The following is a 17,741-nucleotide window of genomic DNA, read 5'->3' on the forward strand; positions in this document are numbered from 1 at the left end:
AGGTTAGGTTGGAGGGGGCTCTGAGCAACCTGATCTAGTTGAAGATGTCCCTGCCCACGGCAGGGGGGTTGGACTAGATGACCTTTAGAGGTCCCTTCCAACCCAAACTATTCTATGATTCTATGATTCTATTTTCTTTCATCTGTTTTAAACTAATCCCCTATTAATTTCATTAAGTAGCTCTTATTTTTCATAGTGTGTGATTTGTGTGCAACCATTCTACTCTCATTGGATGCTGATCAGGATGCTTCTTACAAATTTTGTATTTTATGAATCATAATTAGTTTGCTTTCTGAAGCAAGAATTCATTTGTTTTGGAGTTGGGAAAAAAGCTGACATCTCTCATAACACAAAAATACATTAAAAAATGATCATATAATAAAAATCTGAAATAGGCCTGTCCCAACTTGTCATTCTAAGCTCAAGTAGTTCCATATTTATTATGCCATTATTTTTAAGCAGAGCTTCGTTCAATCTTCTCTGGCTACTCAAAACCAAACATCCGCAAGTTTGTGGTTTGAATTACTACATTTCTGATATTTTTAGCTGACAAGAGAAACACAGGTATAAGAAACCTTCTGGGTGATTGTTTTAGAACTTAGTGGAGAATTATTATTTTGTTCCTTTCTATTCAGATATAAACGAGTGTGCTCAGAATCCCTTGTTGTGTGCTTTTCGTTGTATCAACACTTACGGTTTCTATGAATGCACATGTCCGGTCGGCTATGAACTAAGAGAAGACCAAAAGATGTGCAAAGGTAATGACTGACGTATAAACTTTTCCCCAACTTCCATCACCCTCTACTGGGCCAAAGCATAATCCAAATATTTCTGTGCATCTTGAATTCATCCTCTCAGTGGAATGTAGCAAAGAGCCCAGCAGATGATAATTTACTCTTTCAGAATTCGTGTAAGACCAGTATCTAGTGTTTTTGTTATCAAGTGTACCCCTTGATGGGGATTGTAAAGCCAAGAAGGTCACAATGGTGAAGTTCATCTTTAACATGACAAGATGACACAGCTCACAAAGATTAAGACAACTACAATTAAGCACTCAGATTTTTCTTCAGTGCTTGTTAGTTAGGGAAGTCTGTATGTCCTTTCCCTTGAGAAAGTGCTAGTTGTCTTCAGTAAGTGAAGCTACTGGAAGGAAGTTCAAACACAAAGTATATATTTTTTTCCAGATCTAGATGAGTGTGCTGAAGGTCTCCATGACTGCGAATCAAGAGGCATGATGTGCAAAAATTTGATTGGTACCTTCATGTGCATTTGTCCTCCTGGAATGACCCGAAGACCTGATGGAGAAGGCTGCACAGGTAAAGCTTAGGAAGGGAAGAAGACATCTACTGAAATACAAACAAGCAAACAAATGAAAAATTCTCTGTATGTGTATATAGTAAACTAGAAAATAGCAATTCGTAAAGGACACTTAAGATAGCTAATGATGCCCAACATCTTAAACTTTCTTTTTTGTTTCAAGGTTTGAGCCTTATCTGAAAGTAGTTCTAAATGACTAATAAGTATTTCAGAAGAAAAACTCTGGTTTTGTTTCTTTTGTTGTACAACAAAACCAGAAAGTTTTTCAGACGCTTGTTAGATTTAAAAAATTAAGTTGCCAAAGAAAAGAGACCTCATTTGATGAGTAGGAAGCAAAATTTTCATAAAGAAAAAGTTACATTTCCTTTAGCATTAATACTGTTTATAAATAAAGTGGCAGTTCCTTAAAGGATTAAAACTGTAAGATTCTGAAACAACATATAAAAGCCATGCAGAGCAAAAGACGTGGAAATTGACATAGTTCAAAATAATTCTCCATCCTGTAAGTAAGCAAACAGCTTTCCTCCATCATTTTCTCAATTAGTTGAGGGGAAAACAATAGCTACATTTTGGCAAATTACACTTTCTTCTGGTACATAAAAAAACCCGAGACCATTCCAAAGTTCTCTGTGGACAGAAGTAGCTGAGGCTGTCATTGGCTCAAAATAAATAAACATCCATCTCAGTGAATGCTTTAAATGAAAATATTTTAAAACGGTGTTCCTTCAGCAAGAGAATGACTACTCTCCTTTACAGATTTTTATGATTTTTTTCAGGGGAAATAATATGTATTAACGAGAATTTTGCCTTTTTTGCCATGTAATGCTGCCTTTAAATCACTTGAGGTTTTTCTGAGATTTTATTTTAAGCATCTATAAAGGTGTGTAATTGTATCGGTGCCATTAGCTATGGAAGGAAATACACTAAGATTGTAAACTGTTTCAGGGAAATGATGTGCGGACTGAAATGTGACTGATTGCAGAAGAGGTCAGATGTATTCAGAGACTCTTAATGATTACAAAGTGAAAGTCTGTTACTCAAATCATACATTTATTCCAATTTTATTTAAATGTTACTTGCCAGGTAGAAGTTATGACTAGAACTTTCTCTGCTGCAAGTGTTTTCTGCTTCTTGTTATACGTTGCAAAGAACATACAAGGATTAAAGCTTTCATCCTAGGATGCAGTACATAAGCAATGGAATAGGATAGTGTTATTAGGAAAGTCCTTTCCAGGCTTAATCAGTTGTTGATTTTCCACTTCTTGCAAATATTTTGCAAATATTACGCAGAATAATTAATGCATTCTATGAGGCTGATATATTTTCTTGTAACAATTTATTTAATTTTTCTTACTGTATTTTTGTAAAGATGAAAATGAATGCCGTACCAAGCCAGGTATCTGTGAAAATGGTCGTTGCATGAACGTTATTGGGAGCTACCGATGTGAATGTAATGAAGGATTCCTGTCAAGTCCGTCAGGCATTGAATGTCTTGGTAAATGCCTCTTTCGTATACATTTCATCTTACATTAAAGTGTAAAGGATGTGGAGTGTAAATTAGGCTTCTGAGTACCTAACTGCTCTCATATCTACAGAAATTAAATAATAATCCTTATTAATTAAACAATGATATGATATTAAATAATGATAGGAATGAGGAGCATCTTGAGAATGTCAGCTGAGTCTAGCAATTGGGAGCCTCACATAGAAGTGTCTAAATTCCAAATGACACAAATATGGTGCTGAGCAACACTATCCAGACAAAATACAGGTATTTTTAAAGAAGAAGCAGAATTTAGTTACCTTGGATCAAAAACTGGGATGCAGAGCAAAATTAAGTGTTTGCATATTCAGAACACGATCTTAAGCACAATACTGCAACTAGGCATCTGAATTTTCTGTACCTTTAATTCAGACAGTGATTATGAACACAAAAGACTAGGATTTCACAAAAAAATTGCAAGATACATTAAAAAGTTCTGAGGCAGGCCTGCACATTAAATGCTGATGAGGGGTTTTATATTCATCAACCTGTATTTCCTTTTCAAAATGTTCAGACTTGTCATTTGCACTATAAAATTAATTGTTCCCTTTTTAGAAATCAAACAGAACTGCAAAACCTTATGTTTTCATGATGAGTGTTGAAGTGTAGATACTTCAAAGTGTTTTACAATACTGAAACTGTATGAGTATTTATTAGTATTCTTGCATCAAAAATACTTGTATATTATCTTACGTGTAAGTATGATAAAACCAGCTCCCTGTAAATTGTCATGAGTGTGCTGACTTCATGGCAAAGCAGTACCATTGGAAGTGCAGGGTATTTCCTAAGGATTAAGACCAGATGGGAAGAGGATGCTGCAGTCTGTTAAACCCAGCCAGTCATTAATGCCAAGAAAATACCCTGCTTGGAGGTCATTATTGCTTTCTTATATTTAGTATATGATTTTCGTATTATTTTCTGAAGACTATGCTTTGGGTTAGTTTGCTCATTGCTGCTTTTCCTTTAGGGTTTCCTGGGTCAGAAATTACAATGAAAAATGAGTCTGGCAGAAACAAAGTATTTCTTCAGAATTGGAGCACAAACATTAAGTCTTAGATTACATTATTTTAAATATATTGTGCAAACCTTTATATTCTGTTCACATTACAGTTTATTCCACATCTCAAACTGGGGACAAAGCATTATATGTTCTTCAAGTCATAATGTACATGAAGACCTGCACAATATACCTATCTAGGAGAACAGAAATCTGCTGAGTCTTGCAAATTACTACAGCAAACATGCTGTCTCACACAGCTGACACTTGCAGTGAGGACAGCTTTATCTGATGTCAACAGTTAAGTTACCAGGCACCCAAAATAATTTTTGCCAAAGTTCACATTTTAACTGATGCATGTAAGAAATGTATAGATTGTACTCCTCATACTTGTAAAAGAGAAGGTCAGCTGGGTGTTGATACATAGACACATTCTGAGGGATCTGAAGGATTTTAACTTTTAGCTTTAAGAGAAAGTAATAAAATCTTTCATTTAAAAACATAAGCGTCTGTCAGACCATGGTTGACAATGTCTCCATTTTAATTAACAAATAAGACAGGTGACATAGCCTATTTAGAAGGTATCATCTCCGCAAAATTTAAAGTTTCCATTAGCACTGGAAGCTGGGATCTGTGCTCTCCTCAGCTGCCTGTTTGAAAGAAACTTCTAGGAGCATTAAGACTCTGAAGTTCTGCTCCTCTTTAATGATTGACAGGTATTAACCAAAAGGTTTAAAAATTAAGGAAAATAGAATTAGAAAGGGACAGACCAACAGTAAGGCCATGTAGATCCTTTTTTTTTTCTCCCCAACAAAAACTAGGAGTGCCACTGATAAAGTATTGAGTTGCACTGACACTTTTAAGTGCTAAGGATTTTGCCATTTAAACCACATCTGGATAATTACAGATGATCAGACATGCAATTTTAGCCAGTAAAACAAACAAACAAAACAAACTTCTAACCCCACTCCAAGTAAATTGTTAAAATGCAAGCCAAACATAGGCAGCTTAAGTGGAAGCTCAGTTTGGCCCACAGCATGTTTTACTATCAAGCAAGCTCACCAGATATGCCCCAGGGCACAACTTTCCTAGAAGTAAAACTCGTATCCAGCTCATGCAGGTACTGAACTTTAGGGATGTCTGGATACACTTGGAATGGCAGCAGATTATCAGAAGACACAATAAATCTGAAAGGCTAAGTCAAAATAGACTTCACAGACTGGTTGCTAATAATCTTTTAGTGCTTGCATGTGCTGACAAAGAGCCAGAATAATACATCAGATGCTTAATGGATCAGATGTTTATCTCCTACTCTTTCTTGATCTCTCTACTTCTTCCTTACAGATAATCGCCAAGGGTTTTGCTTTGCTGAAGTTTTACAGACAATGTGTCAGATGGCTTCGAGCAGCCGGAATCTTGTCACTAAATCTGAGTGCTGCTGTGATGGGGGCCGGGGCTGGGGTAACCAGTGTGAGCTCTGTCCGCTTCCCGGAACCACACAATATAAGAAACTCTGTCCACACGGACCAGGCTATACTACAGATGGAAGAGGTATTTGCAGGGATGAAAAGAGGCAGAAAAGGGGAAAAGAATATGCTCATGTATTTAAGAAAATGCAGAATTCTCTTTGAAGTTCCTTGGAAGAATTTCCTGCGAAACAACAGTTTGATTTTTTCAAATGCTGCCAAGAGAACAGAAATTAAAACCACCTTTAAACAGTAGCTGCAACCAAAATACTCACAGCTGTGCAGAATTTTCAGGGTTGGGATCTAAAACAATAGGTACCAACCAGTAACTGAAAGCTAGAAATGATCCCAAAGCTTTGGTATGCTGAAAAGTTGCATACATGGCAAAGGCAACAACAGTTGTTCTAACAACCGTCTCACTGAATTCTTTGCAGTTACTATTTCCACATAGGAAGCAGAAGCTAACATACATTTTTAAATTGTGGTGAAAAAATTTTTGCGTCATCTAACTGGTCATAAGAAAATTTGCTTCTATGGGTTTTGTATTTTGAGTTAGCAAAACTGGAACCTGATTACCCAATGAAATAGCAGGAAGGTTTTGAAACAAAAAACAATAATGAAAGCTTGAAGGATGTTTGACTTTGAATTCAGATCCCTCTTTAAAGAGAAGGAAAGGGTAAAGTTCCTATCAGAAGCATGATGATGAGGAACTGTGCAAAAATGGTAGAGAAGAAAAAAGTTGAATTTGAAACGGAAAGATGACATATTTAATATTTTCTGTACAGATATTGATGAATGTAAGGTCATGCCAAACCTATGCAGAAATGGACAGTGTATTAACACTATGGGCTCCTTCCGATGCTTTTGCAAAGTTGGCTATACCACTGACATAAGCGGCACATCTTGTATTGGTAAGATTCAGCATCTTAACAAGTTATTTCTTTAATTGGTACATAATGACGTATCAAGCTCTGTAAACCTTTGTATCAAAGCAATTTTTTTCTCATTATCTCTTTTATCTCTTTTCTAGCTTTCTTTTCGTAATACGCATTTCTATTTTTGTATTTCATTTGGGGAAATCTAGAAGCAAGCTGTACTGGCAATATTCCTGCAGTAGAATGAGCACTGAAATACGTTTCAGCTGTATAACCATTTTGACTGACAAACCAGCTCATTAGTTCGTCGTCTACATTTTCCCACTTTCCTGTTGGTTACACATATAAGTATACCATAGTATGCCCAAAAATAAATACTTAGCTGTTAGATGAAAATATTAATGCCACTGGCAGCTCCATAGAAACTCCACAGCAACACATCCATAGAGAAAGAAATAGGAACTCTGAACAAATGTAAATTGGGGATTTTTTCCTACAAACATTTTTCTCTTATAGGGCTGTTTAGAAAACACCCTTCAAAGACAGACAAAGAAATCAGTACAACAGATACTTAACAGTTTCTTTCTTTAGATCTTGATGAGTGCTCCCAGTCTCCTAAACCATGCAATTTTATCTGCAAGAACTCAGAAGGGAGCTATCAGTGCTCATGTCCTCGGGGCTACATCCTTCAAGAAGATGGAAAGACATGTAAAGGTAGAGAAGGTTATACGCAGTAACCTAATTTTGTTGCACCTTGACTTAAAAGGAAATAGTTTTGAAGTGTGATATTTTTATCAAGTTAGACTAAATGTACCTCTTTTTTTGTTGACTTTTCTTAAGACAACAACATCTCTTACTTTCAGATCTCGATGAATGTCAAACCAAACAACACAATTGTCAGTTTCTCTGTGTCAACACCCTTGGAGGCTTCACATGCAAATGTCCACCTGGTTTTACACAACATCACACAGCTTGTATTGGTAAGAAAAACATTAGTTTTCTTGCATCAGTTTTTCTAGAAGAACAACATTCTCAATCCTCATTCATGTCTTTTGCTCTGTATAAACAGTAATAATACAGCGCAATAATGTCAGCAGTCCAGAAGACAGATTTTGAAAAGCAACAATTATAGCTAAAGAAAAATCAGTCTATCCACCATTTGTATTTTCTTGCTTAGTAAACAGTTGTACGTAGTTAATACATGTTATTCTATTCTAAGTATAACCACATGGAGACAAAAGGGTAAAGTATTAAAATCTGATTTAAAATGTAGTTAAACAAAAACAGACTGCATTTTCTTCTTTAATAGATACAGATGTCTTTAGATCTTAAGCATATGCATGAGTCTTGCCAACTGAAACTATTTTAGTTCAGCTAATGCAGAAGTGCAGCATTTTTCCACTGTCAGCCATTACATACCTGGGTCTTTCGCACTCATAACTGAATTACAACTTGCACTTCCAATTTATTAACTACTCATAGCTCTGCATGAGTCATCAGGTCATCTGACATTTAAGTATGAAAAGCTACATTTTCAAAATAAACTTAGCACCTCTGTGGATTTCAACCTCTTAAGAAATGTTATATGGACATGTCTAAAATCATGCCACAAGGTATACCAACCTTCTTCTCTCCCCTCTGCATTTTTAAGATAACAATGAATGTGGTTCTCAGCCATTGCTTTGTGGATCAAAAGGTATTTGCCAAAACACTCCTGGAAGTTTTACCTGTGAATGTCAAAGGGGATTTTCTCTGGATTCTACTGGATTAAACTGTGAAGGTAACTAGCAAAGGTCAAATGTTTTTATGGTGCAAATCCTTACTTCTGTGTCTAGTGAATTCTGTGATGTCAAAGACAGATAAAACAGAGCACCAGCCATAGTAAAAGTAAATACCAAAAAGAATGTATTTGAGTAATTTTAAGCATTATTGTATGTAAGAACATACTGCCTGAGTAATTTTTACACAAATGAGAATAAAAAGTGACTTTTTAGCTGAACTCCTGAACAACTGTTTCCAGGCTGCCATTTCAACTTCACATAGGTTTATGCATCTAAAAGTTTAGTTGTTTCTTCTTTTTCGTTTTCATACAGTCTAAACAGAATCTCTCTACAAGTTTTGTTTCGGCAAATTGTAATCACTCACCTGAGAGTGTCTAAAGATTATATTCTAAATTCCATACTTTAAGTCTTCTACCATAGAGATACACATTCAGAAGGGTAATTCACTACAGTTAAAATACAAATTATATTGTTGAGCTTCATCTCTCTCTGGTGGCCCACAAGGGAGCCCCAGTCAGGAAATCTCTATTTGAGAGCTGCAGACTCTTCAGTGGGCCTCAGATACTGAGCAAAGAAGAAATTAAAAGGCAGTACTAGGTCATCTGGCTGCTGAGAATTAGAAATGCGGAGGTACATGTGCACAAATTTATGACATCTCAAAATGTCAGCTACCTTAATACAGCATTTAAAACAGGAATTAATATTTAGAGTCTATTTCTAGAGTAACAGTGCAGAATATACGCAGCCAGAAGTTTTAGAAAGCATTATCTTCTGTCAGATTACTTTGTTCTCATAAAGTAGATACATCCTTATTGTGTACTTTACCCAGCACCTACCAAACAAAACAAATAATTATACATATCAAAGCATTCACAAGATACATACACAACTAGCACATCAGAACTGCTCTATATGCCACTACTGATAAAATGACAGCTTTCAGTTCCTGGCATGATGGTTTTCTGTACCTCAGGCTTTGGGACATCACAATTCCATTAAATTTGTTTCAAACTATGGACAACTAGAGTGTAACTTAGAATCTGTGATACCATGAATGACTTTCTATTTTCTACTAGAACTGCATGCTGTATCTGACACATTAGGCTGCTTACAATCTATTTATTTCTTATAGCAGACACTATTTCAGATGACTGAGTTTTTACATTTTGTTTTTTCTTTCTGGCTTTCTCCTTTATTTACACATACCTCAGAGACTTTTTAGATGGCTTTTTCTTTTTAATTGCAAAGGTAAGCACTTAGATCCAAATTCAGTATGTATTCCTCATATTCAAACACTTCAGTATGTTCCAGGAAACTTAAAGCTTAGTCCTACGTAGCTGGTTTGAAAACTGAAATAAAAAAACACTCAGATTCTAAACATTACATCAAAGCAACATCATGTAGGATTACCAGGAATAGTGTTTCTTCTCCAAATCTGAGTAACATAAAGGCTCAAAAGCTCCAGTCGGATTATTGATAGATAGAAAGAACACTACATTAATTGACTTTCAGGCTTTCCAAAAGACCAACCTGAATGGTGCTTCCATCTTACAGCAGTACTTCTCTGTCATGAATACTGGTGTTTCAATGATTATAATCAAAGCGAGTAACGTATTTGACAACGTGTATAATTGTGTGTTCCTCATGTTCTGCTTCTCTGCCGATTGCAAAGATGTGGATGAATGTGATGGAAACCATAGGTGCCAGCATGGCTGTCAAAACATCCTGGGTGGATACAGATGTGGATGCCCACAAGGATATATTCAGCATTACCAGTGGAATCAATGTGTTGGTAAGCACAGAATACATTTAAGCAGCAAAGGTGGCATAGTGTTTATAGTGACAACTGCCAGGTGAGGACAAGAATGGGCAGGACAAAGGGTATGCAGACACAAATCTTTTTTTCCTCTGTCCCCCTCCTTCCATACGCTTATTACTCCCAACATAAATCAGTGACATAAGGTAACAAGAAAACACACTCGTCCTGTTGAAACTCCATGTGACAAGGAGAAAACTTTTTGTCCTAGTAAGGCCTAAATTCTGACTCCCTTCTCCGTGGAAAAATCCCCATCTTAGAAAGGTGGAAAGATATTAATTCAATTCCTGAAAGCAGCAATGTAAATACCTCTGCTGGGGAAAAAAAAAAAAAAAAAAAAGGGAAAAAAAAATCCCACCTTTCATGAGTAAGAATCACTCACCATCATTAGCAATTTGAGAATACTACAGAATAGCATCTATGGTGAATGGGGAGAAAAAATATCAACACAACCATTAAGGGTTTCCTACTTCCAAAATACAGTCTCAAGGCCAACATTAGTTCTTTGGGCGGGGAACAGGGACAAATTAATCAGCTCAGCAGTTTTATTGTAGGTTTAGCTCATTCAATCCATCATTTCTTTTCTGTGTTTCATGAACTAAGCTAACTCCCATACCAAATGAAATGTGGGAATTTTTTTTTTTTTAATAAAAACCAACACACCCCCACACAACCCCATCCTGTACAGTTCACAAGGCACCACAACAACATATTTACCTTTTCAGGTTTGCTTTCATGGTTCTCTGTCAACGGTGTCATAATCAGAGGATGGCTGCGAGCACTGCCATACATTTCTTATAGGCTGGTCTTACTGTCCTGATCCTAGACATATAAATTAGTTCATTATACCCATTTTACATTAAGTAGCACGCCAGGTAGTTTTTCTGAAGTCCCAACCACCATCATCACTCCTTACTTAATACTGCTTTACAGCAAAGAAAGCAAAGGACTGGAGTGGGAGTGACAGGAACACACAAAGAACAACTCCCACAAAACTCCAAACCAGCTGCAGTCTCTGAATATTATAGATAGTCCTCAAAAGAATGTGTCTCCTGTGCAGGCAAAAATGGTAAAGCATGCGCCAATGGTATTGGAGAGGAAAACACCTACAGGGAAACAGTACCTTGGTAAGATAAAAAAAATAAGCAACGTGCCAACTATGAAAAGTATGATCTTCCATACAACAAGCTACTTTCCTCACTCATTTTTCACAATAGAGCCTGAAACTAAATCAGTCATACTGACTGGAGGAGTGATCTTCTCTGTATCTTAATTCAACACCCCCAAGGTGAAGACAATACTTCTTTTTCATTTTGGTTGGCTATTTAGATTGTCTTTCCCCTCACAGAGCCTGCAGGTTTCCACTACACGTATGTGCTAACTTCGCCCCATCGCTACGTGCGCACGAGCACTTATCATGATTGGAGTATGACTGGAGTTCCAGCTCATTTCTCCTCTGTGGACCTTATATGGTAGGAGTGTACCCTGCCAGGGGAAAGAGGACCCCTAAGCAAAACAGGAGACATACCTTGAAGGAAGGGGGAGCATTGGGTCAATATAAGGTTAACTGTAACTATCCTAAAATACCTTTACAGCCCAGTATATATGTTTGGGACCTTTGCCAATGTATTTTTTCTTCAGAGACCAAGTCTCTATGGGGTAATGAGGTCAAGGATGTAGCAGAGCCCTAGGACTTGCAGATATTCTGATTTGTTAGCTACGTCATGCTTGCCTGATGTCCATCAGATTAGAAGTTACCAATATACTTCTGTTTGCTTACTAGATGAAAATGAATGCTCCAATCCTAACGCGTGTGGCTCTGCTTCTTGCTACAACACACTTGGAAGTTACAAGTGTGCCTGCCCATCTGGATTTTCTTATGACCAATTCTCCAGTGCATGCCATGATGTGAATGAGTGTTCTTCTACCAAGAACCCCTGCAATTATGGTTGTTCCAACACTGAAGGTGGTTATCTTTGTGGCTGTCCACCTGGCTATTACAGAGTTGGACAAGGGTGAGTATCTCCACACAGTCATTCATCAAAGACACGTTCAGAAGCCTGTAAAAAGGCTGGACCCTAGTCAGACTGAAGAACAGAGGTGCAAATGAAGGACAGGCTACCAAGTCATCCTTTCTCCTCCCTTTGCACACAATATCCATAAGCTAGAAAAAAAGACATCTGTACATGCAGCATGGCACTCATTTTAAATCTAGTGTATAAGCAACATTAAACAGTTCTTTCTCCCCCAGTATCAGCACAAGAACTCCTTCACAAACCTGCTCAATGAGGACTGTTACTGCATAAGGATAGGTACCATCTGTACTGAGATAATTAAGGGTTTTAAGCCACACTGATCAACCCAGAACATTAAACACGAATGAATATTGTTCTGGTACATGGCAGTGGCTAATTTCTTTAGTTCCAGAGTTTGGAGCAGGCTGGTTTTCTTCTGTTTCTTTGTAAGACCTGTAAATGAAAATTAGAAAAGCCTACAGGCCTTCAGCCAATGGTTGTATTTCATTCAGTATGCCACACTCGTGTGAAGAAAATTAATGCACAGACCTCCTGCTGAGGGAAGGGAAAGGAAGGAGATACAGACACTGTGATATAGATCACATACACTTGTTTTCCATTTAGCAGGACAGTTCATAAAACTGCAAGAAGTAACTAAAACAGATGTTTTTATTCAACAGCCACTGTGTCTCAGGGATGGGATTTAACAAAGGCCAGTACCTGCCACTGGATGGAGATGCTGATGAAGAGAATGCTTTGTCCCCTGAAGCATGTTATGAGTGCAAAATCAATGGCTATTCCAAAAAAGACAACAGGAAGAAGAGAAGTGCTAATGACACTGTACGTACCAGGATGAATAAGCACTATAATGTACTTCGAGGTATTTTCAGAGATACCGTTCTCAACACTATCAGTAAACGGAGGGAATTTTTTAACAGGCCACATTCAATGGTGAAAATCTTTTTTCCCCTGCCTCAGTGGTTTTCACACTTGGGTCCTGTCGGCAGGAATGATGTGACAGTCAGAAAGACATCAACAGCTATGAACGGATGAAGTTTTTAAAGCTTGTAAAGAATCCTTTGTAGTGCGAGATGTTGTCTAGTTCCTCAAAATATATTCAGGGAAATAATCTTCCTATAATTACAGAGAGCTAGGAAACTGGTCATGTGTGCAATCTGTTCTGCTGTCAGGAGGAGAATGAACAGCATTTTATGGTCTGGGACAGCTCAATAGATCTTCTTGCAAATCATTTTAGTCTAAGTAATTCCATGGTTGCTCACAATTGTGGGGTACTAAAGCCCATGACCTGGCTGATACACTTAAGTCCATTATTTGCAGAATTGCTGAGGGTATTAGAGAATTACACTTCAGACTTAATTTTTTTCTTACTGCATTTTGTGGGCTTACAAAAATAAGTTACGGGATACTCATCAAAGGGCAGCCCTACTGTTTACACCTTTTAGATGCTTTTTTTTTTCAAAAGTTAGAAGAATCATAGAATCATAGAATCATTGAGGTTGGAAAAGACCTCTAAGATCATCAAGTCCAACCGTCAACCCAACACCACCATGTCCACTAAACCATGTCCCTAAGTGCCTCATCTACACGTCTTTTAAATACCTCCAGGGATGGGGACTCCACCACTTCCCTGGGCAGCCTGTTCCAAGTGTACCTGTATGTCTGTTATCTGCATTATCTGTATGATAGGATGTTGTCTTCTAGCATTAGCTCTGGTCTTGAAATCTGCCGTAATGGGAAACTGACTCAGTTTAGAGGTGGGGACACACACAGATTTTCCTTCAGCAGTACAAGAGCTGTGTAATGCAAACAGGCAAAATGTAAGTCCTCAGCTAAAATGGTAAGGTGTGCTAGCCTCACAAGTTACATTGAAAGAATGGGGAAACAAAGTCTCCTTTCTAAAAGGGTAAGGACATAAAACAATCCAGAAGCTCCAGCCTTAGTACACACTACTTTGCATGATGCCGTCAAATCCAGTTCTTGTATTGGCAAAGTTTCGAAAGAAGCCAGTAATCCTATAATTTCTGCTCTAAAGGATATAATGTTGGCACTTAAAAACCTAAATGTTTGATTTCCCCACACACATCCAGACTTCCCACAAACATCCCTTTTCCCTCCCCAGTGCCACTCCCATTGGACCTGTTCCAGTCTGAATTCTGTGGTCAACTGTCCTGGTTTCGGCAGGGATAGAGTTAATTTCCTTCGTAGTAGCTGGTACAATGCTGTGTTCTGCATTTAGGAGGAGAACAATGTTGGTAACACACCGATGTTCTAGTTGTTGCTAGGCAGTGCTTACACTAGTCAAGGGCTTTTCAGCTTCCCGTGCTCTACCGACTGAGAAGGCTGGGGGTGCACAAGAAGCTGGGAGGGGGCACAGCCAGGACAGCTGACCCAAACTGGCCAAAGGGACATTCCATACCATGTGACGTCATGCTCAGCATATAAAGCTGGGAGGAAGAAGAAGGAAGGGGGGGGGGACGTTTGGAGTGATGGCATTTGTCTTCCCAAGTAACCGTTACGTGTGATGGAGCCCTGCTGTCCTGGAGATGGCTGAACACCTGCCTGCCGATGGGAAGTAGGGAATGAATTCCTTGTTTTGCTTTGCTTGCATGCGCAGCTTTTGCTTTACCTGTTAAACTGCCTTTATCTCAACCCACGAGTTTTCTCACTTTTACCCTTCCAATTCTCTCCCCCATCCCACTGGGGGGAGTGAGCGAGTGGCTGTGTGGTGCTTAGTTGCCGGCTGAGGTTAAACCACAACATCAACCCACCACAGAAATACATGGATGTTTTTTCTGTTGCACAATTAATTTCATATCTAGTTCATAATTGTTATCTCTCGTTATTATGGTTTTTTTATAGCATTAACCTTTTCAGTTTCTCGTACTAGAACTATCTGAGCAGTAAAAGTGAAAGTTTTCACATCCATAAAACTATGTGAAAAAAGAAATTATCTCATCACTAATGACATCTATGGGGTGCAGTATTTAGAACACTACAGTACTTGCTCCTGTCCACAAATTTTCCTTGTTTTCACAATGTGTTTTTAATTACATTACATATGAGAACACATATGAACCTACATGTGATTGGAATTCCCTCAGAGAGAGAGATAACCTTTGCTATCTTTACAAGCGTGAAAGGATCTTGACATGTAGGCTAGGTACCTCACTTAGTATCAGGTTTCCTAAAGAAGACTACAGCCTATTTATTTTTGTAGAAGCACTTTCAAAAGCTGTTGCTTGTTAGATGGCTTTCCTAGGAATGCACTCATTCTCACCCACCGCCCCCAAGTGTGTTCACAGCTAACACCTCTGGACAGATTCACACCTGCAGCATAACTATACTGAAGCTCAAATTAAAAAAGAACACGACTGATTTGTCAGAAAAACAATGCTGGGACTTTTTTCCACACTCCTTTCAGTGGTCCAAATAGGATGTAATTGGACAACGTGACATACTAGCCCTTTCTGTAGAAGGCTAACAATACAGCAGTTCTCTCCTTACTTCTATTTCCCTTATAATCACTGTACTTCCTCATCACCAAATGCTGAGCCTGCTTGTTTTTAGAAGCGAGGATTCATTAAAAGAGTTTTACCAGAAGTTTCAGTGAATTCCCATACAGTGTTGTGGTATGTGTTTCTGTAATGTTCCTCACTGAAGTTGATCATAAGAACAAGACTGTGCCTCACATACAGTCTTTACTGCGGCAGTAAATATAGGTCTCTTTTTTACATGGACTTTTTGCAAGCATGAAGTTAAACAGATTCTGAAAAGAATCTGAAATCTGAGTTCCCTCTGTAGACCTGATGCTGTAACTTTAATTATCCTGTTAGGCCTGTGTGAGAAGCCTTTAAGATTTTCAGGGTGTGTTATATGGAATTAAGCAGTTCTCCTAGGTGGAAAGGATTTACCATTGCTTCTTTCACAGCTAGGTTTTCACAAATTCAGAAACTGTTAGTAATCACGTGTTATTCTTCTCTCAATGCAAGTGAATATCTGTTTCTCTCCTGCTCTAAACAATCTTTCCTCCTTTACTTCAGATTGAGCAGATTAGCTTGGAAAGCCTAGACATGGATAGTCCTTTGAAGATGAGAGTCAACATTTCCAGGCTTGACAACAAGGAGCACATCCTAGAACTCATGCCAGCCATTGAGCCCCTTACCAACCATGTGCGCTACATCATCTCACATGGCAATGACGATGGCATCTTTCGAATCCATCAGAGGGATGGACTGAGTTATTTGCACGCAGTTAAGAAAAAGTCAGTGCCTGGAACTCACACACTGGAAATCACTAGCATTCCTCTATATAAGAAAAAGGAGCTAAAGAAACTGGAAGACAGCAATGAGGACAACTACCTCCTAGGAGAGCTCGGGGAAGCTCTCAGAATGAGGCTGTGGATAGACCTCTACTAGCCATCTTCCAGACTGAGTCCAGTTCTTCAGTCACTTCTGTTCACCTATCTATCCACCTGAGCATATCTGCTTTTCAAAGGCTTTGAAACAGTCACTGACTTTTGGGGGAGAAAGGGAGAGGGGAAGACCTCTTTCTTTCTATCCTGCCGAGACTGCAGAACCACCCTTGCAGGAGGGTAACTTAAACTCTGCCACCGCCAAAACTTTGATTACAATGGCGATCATGGTTACTGTATCTTTTATATAACCTCAATTTAAAGTATATTAAAAAGTTAAAGTTCAAGAAGTCATCATATGGCACTAAATGGCACAAAAATGTGAGCTATTTTTTTCCTGTTAGCAGTCTGTAACACTTTGGGTATTTTGCTATAGTTCCTAATTAAAAAAAAAAAATATAGAAGTTTATTTATTTTTAATGCAGTAATATATGGAGAAAATAACAAATTATGTAAACAAAAAGGGAAACTTGCTTGTTTTTCTTTAGATTTATAAATTTGAGCTATAACATTTTAGAGGTACTTTCTTAATTAAAAAAAATAGATTTGAAAGATGTTTCCTTTTGTATTTGGGCCAGTCATCCAAATAGTATATAAGTAATTTTAAAATGTATCAGAGCTGAAAGAGCACTGTAGTACATCTTCTGGATATTCTAAAGTGCTCTTGCAAAACTTCGAGTATTCAAAAAAAAAAAGAAAAAAAAGAGAGTCTTAAAGGACAAGAATTACAATATCAGTCTCTGCAGAGATCATATTTCACAGCAGCTCAATAGGATTGTATTCTGAATCAGCCACATCAAATAATGGAAGAAGAGGCACAACCACTGTAGCAAAATACCTTGACTGCTTTTAATACCATTAGAATTGCAGAACCAAACTGTACTGTACTTCCTTCCAATAACCTCAAGGAACCACACATGCAACCACACCTCATTCTCAGAAAGGGTGCTCTACAAACTTGCATTACTGTAGGCAGCTGAAGAAAATGTCTCTCTGAAGGGAACGCGTGATGTTTCATACTGTTTGGTGCTGGCTTGAATTAATGGTGCATTTACTAAAAACTGAGAGCTGTATCAGGACTGCCATATGTGCACACTAATTATGCAGCGCAGACAAGGAAAATGCGTATTTGAAATCCATTTGTTAGAAGTTTCATTAATACTGTAGTTATACACCGTATGCCTCATTTTATCATAGCTTATTTTGTAAGAAAGATGTTTGTACAATGAGTTGACATTTAGTTTACTTTAGTAATTTTTTTTAAAATGTCGTACCATTATGTGTTAAGTGTATGTCTCAATGGTGCTTTTTTTGACAGCTGGTGCCTGTAACGAGTCACGTTACAGAATCTCATATGTGAAAATAGCCAAAGCAGATGCTGACTCCAGGATTGTTTCAGTCGCATATCAGTGCTGACCAAAGATTATATCAAGTTATACTCAGTGATTTTTCTTTTCTTTTCTTTTCTTTTGTTGAGTTTGGGGATTTTGAAAAGAAAA

General features: G+C 37.9%; 1 protein-coding gene across 2 annotated transcripts in view; it reads left to right on the forward strand.

Moving 5' to 3' along the window:
* The window catches only part of FBN2 (fibrillin 2), a 185,186-nt gene extending 168,557 nt beyond the window's left edge, over positions 1 to 16,629 (forward strand). The window contains exons 54-65 of one of the 2 annotated variants that reach the window (XM_076362414.1): positions 636 to 758; positions 1,185 to 1,316; positions 2,687 to 2,812; positions 5,202 to 5,408; positions 6,109 to 6,234; positions 6,790 to 6,912; positions 7,062 to 7,178; positions 7,850 to 7,978; positions 9,652 to 9,771; positions 11,579 to 11,810; positions 12,491 to 12,680; positions 15,872 to 16,629. In XM_076362414.1, coding sequence (XP_076218529.1) covers positions 636 to 758; positions 1,185 to 1,316; positions 2,687 to 2,812; positions 5,202 to 5,408; positions 6,109 to 6,234; positions 6,790 to 6,912; positions 7,062 to 7,178; positions 7,850 to 7,978; positions 9,652 to 9,771; positions 11,579 to 11,810; positions 12,491 to 12,680; positions 15,872 to 16,246 — 2,000 coding nt within the window. In that variant the 3' untranslated portion in view covers positions 16,247 to 16,629. The remainder of the gene's footprint in view (positions 1 to 635; positions 759 to 1,184; positions 1,317 to 2,686; positions 2,813 to 5,201; positions 5,409 to 6,108; positions 6,235 to 6,789; positions 6,913 to 7,061; positions 7,179 to 7,849; positions 7,979 to 9,651; positions 9,772 to 11,578; positions 11,811 to 12,490; positions 12,681 to 15,871) is intronic. The other variant, XM_076362415.1, reaches the window with a different exon arrangement.
* The last annotated feature ends 1,112 nt before the right edge of the window (positions 16,630 to 17,741 follow it).

The sequence above is a fragment of the Aptenodytes patagonicus genome, chromosome Z (assembly GCF_965638725.1).
Source record: "Aptenodytes patagonicus chromosome Z, bAptPat1.pri.cur, whole genome shotgun sequence".
Lineage (NCBI taxonomy): Eukaryota > Metazoa > Chordata > Aves > Sphenisciformes > Spheniscidae > Aptenodytes > Aptenodytes patagonicus.